Below are 3,059 nucleotides of genomic sequence, written 5' to 3' on the forward strand. Positions count from 1 at the left end.
CTCACGCCCACTGTATAGCGCAGTCAGCGGCACGAGCAAAATAAACACTGTCCGGGAGAGGGTAAGTAGAAGGAAAGGAAAGAAATCAAAATGGCGTCTCTAAATCGCTCAGAACTGCACGACGATCTTCAGGCAGCATTTGTTCGCCACAGAGAAGGGAGATATGATGCTGTGTTAGACAGTAAGAAACATCAATTCATACTTAATGAACAAATAACAGTTTACATGATCAGATATGCCCAAACACATTGTATTTTTTTAATTTACAGAGAGAATAAAAGAAGAAGGAGAGAGGATTCTAAAGGAGAATGACCCGAAGCAAACTTCTCGTATAAACCCTCACTCTGTATTCTGGATGGTAGCAGCAATAGCTGTGTTCTATTACACAGACTTTTACATTGCAGTGAGGTTTGATCCAAGAATACATAGGTGAGTATATGCCGAGAGTATACTCAATTGTACCTCAAGGTGTTTTTAATTAATGTTGACTACTGACAGTGATATTTTGGGTACTGTACTTGCTTTTGGATATGGCAAGCCATAGCTTTCAAACTGCAAGGTGCCTACATTTAATGTAGTAAATATCTGAAAAAAAAAACAAAATGCCAGCTGTTTGCATTGGATGATCACTGGATCGATGTTGAAAGAGAGCGAGAGGGAATTCTTTGCTTAATTTGCTGACCTTCAATGTCTACTTCCATAATTTTTTTTAAATTTGTTATTTCATAAAGGCAGTAGATAGACAGTTCATAATGGTTCCTACCAACCTTACAGTGGTACTATGAATAATGGATTTCTTGGTCCACTCCAGGGACCTTTTATTTTTCTGGCTTTTATGCCGTAAGGACAAAGGAAGTTTCTGTTCCTCCCCTAGCTAGATCTGCAACTGGGCAGACTGTTAGCGTTGCCAGTGTATATTCTTTTTAGGAAAGGATTTATTTCCTGGGAAAGTTATCTGGCAATGAAACCTTTGCTTGCTTGCTTGCTGTCTTGCATGACTGACTGACTGACTGATTGATTGATTGATTGATTGATTGATTGATTGATTCACTCACTCATTGACTAATAATAATATATAAGACATCATTTGACATGGCATATGCAAGACAATCACTACTGACTAAGTGTCATGTTGTGTGGAGGTGATGGGAGGGACGACTGGTGGAAGGGAGGGGGGCCTGACTGATCGAGTGTTGCCCGTCAGGAGGCCATGGTGGTGGTGCGTGACAGAGAGCCATAGTGTGCCACGGGATCCAGTCAAGGACGCTCCATGGACACAGATTGATTGATTGATTGATTTGAATTATTTTTCTTCCAGGATGTGGCTGTACATTGGAGGTGCTCTGATTGGATTAAACTTGTGTATTGGATGTTACTGTGTATTATGGCTGTCCTACTACAAGAACATCACAGACTGGGACAAACATTCTCCCTACCTCATCCCCATTGCCACAGCATCATTTCTTGCTGGTATGATTTGGTAAGGGCATATTTTGATAATTCATACTGTGAAACTGAAATGGGAGACCAGTAGGAGTAGATTGAAATAGTTTCAGGACCTTTTTTGAAAATTGCTTCAGTAAGAAAGTCTCCTGGTCATAAATATTATTATAAAATAGTCCACTGTAACGTCAAACAGGGGCTGTGTAGAGTAAGATATATTATTCCCTGGCATATAAGTCCTCTGCATGCAATGCGCACCTATCTGTCAAGGTATTACTGCCAACTGTCTCACTCTGTCACATAGTAGCTGATAAAATTCCTCCCAACTGGTTTCCTAAAAATGTTCGAGAACAGAAAGGAGAGTCTGTGTATTGACTTCAAAACTGATTATTGTGTGAAAATGTGATGCATATCTTGGGCTAATTTTTTTTTCTTTAATTTTGTTGCAGCTCAACATATTCACTGTGGCCAGTGTGGAAAGTCCTGACACCTTTCATAACCTTCACATTATTCATGGGAGTCATCTTTTTAGCTACCTTAATACCAGTATGAATGTATGAATAATAATTATTCCTTCATTGGAATGTACAGAATTTCTACATGAACATGTTTTATAGAGTGTAAAACGAAAAAAAAAAAAATGAATGGCTCACTGCTTATAGTTTGCCATTTGAACAACTGAACTATAATAAACACAACTTTACACAAGAAAAACAAATAGAATCAACCTTTTAAAAGGAAAGTTCCAAAAACATTCTTGAAGAAATATTTTTCTTACCTTATAAAAATAGCAAAATGGTGTAATTTAGTTTATCGGGCTTTCCAAGCGTTCCATTCTATAAATGTTTGTATTTATTTGTAAATATTACGACTAAAATAAATTGCCTAACTTGTTTATTTAACCAGGTTGCAAAAATTTGGAACAACATTCTTCACATTGTTTCGTCTGGGTGATTTATTAAGTCAATAAAACTTTGCATAGGACTTTTATTCATGAAATTGTTTCAACCACGCTTATGTAACAAGCTTTGTAGACATGTTACTCTAAACTTTGATGTAAGTCAGGCTAAATAACTGGTGCATAAATAAAGTAAATACCTTTTGCTTATTCTTCTCAATTTATTTAATCAGTGTTGCAACTTAAAATTAAATTAAAATACGATTGCCGGCTAGACTAGCAAAAAGAAAAAGGTTTATGTTGTTCTTTTATTACTTGTTAAAATCACTACAGGACACCACGTTATGACAGCGTGTCTTCAAATTTCCGTGTGTGAGATGATCAGAGAGCTAAAGATAACCCAATTTGGGGGAAGGGGTAAGGATGGAAGACCATGTTTTCACATACGGTAGCGACATCTTGTTTGCGCCACCGGGTTACTTAGCCTTTTCTTGGGAAAAGCTAGAAGTGGCTTACTCGTTTTATAGTATACGGTTGCGAGAACAACACCGGTGATTTTCTTTGTACCCTACATCAAAAACAGGGTATCTTAAACTCCCTATTTGCAAAACAGCCCTGTAGTTTCGTAAAACCTGTCGGAAAATTTTCTTCAAGAAGCACAGCAAACTCCCAGGCCCACTGAAAGGGACTGGGGTAGGGAAAGCAGGCGCCTTTCGTC

The 3,059-nt window shown here is 37.9% G+C and overlaps 1 protein-coding gene across 1 annotated transcript; it reads left to right on the forward strand.

Moving 5' to 3' along the window:
• The first annotated feature begins 52 nt into the window (after nucleotides 1–52).
• Nucleotides 53–2,692, forward strand: LOC144643621 (transmembrane protein 128-like). Its single transcript, XM_078502929.1, has 4 exons — nucleotides 53–181; nucleotides 270–429; nucleotides 1,319–1,480; nucleotides 1,893–2,692. Exons 1-4 carry the CDS (start codon nucleotides 91–93, stop codon nucleotides 1,993–1,995), a joined length of 516 nt encoding a protein of 171 aa, XP_078359055.1. The 5' UTR covers nucleotides 53–90; the 3' UTR covers nucleotides 1,996–2,692.
• The last annotated feature ends 367 nt before the right edge of the window (nucleotides 2,693–3,059 follow it).

The sequence above is a fragment of the Oculina patagonica genome, chromosome 2 (genome assembly GCF_052425735.1).
Source record: "Oculina patagonica isolate OP01 chromosome 2, crgOcupat, whole genome shotgun sequence".
Lineage (NCBI taxonomy): Eukaryota > Metazoa > Cnidaria > Anthozoa > Scleractinia > Oculinidae > Oculina > Oculina patagonica.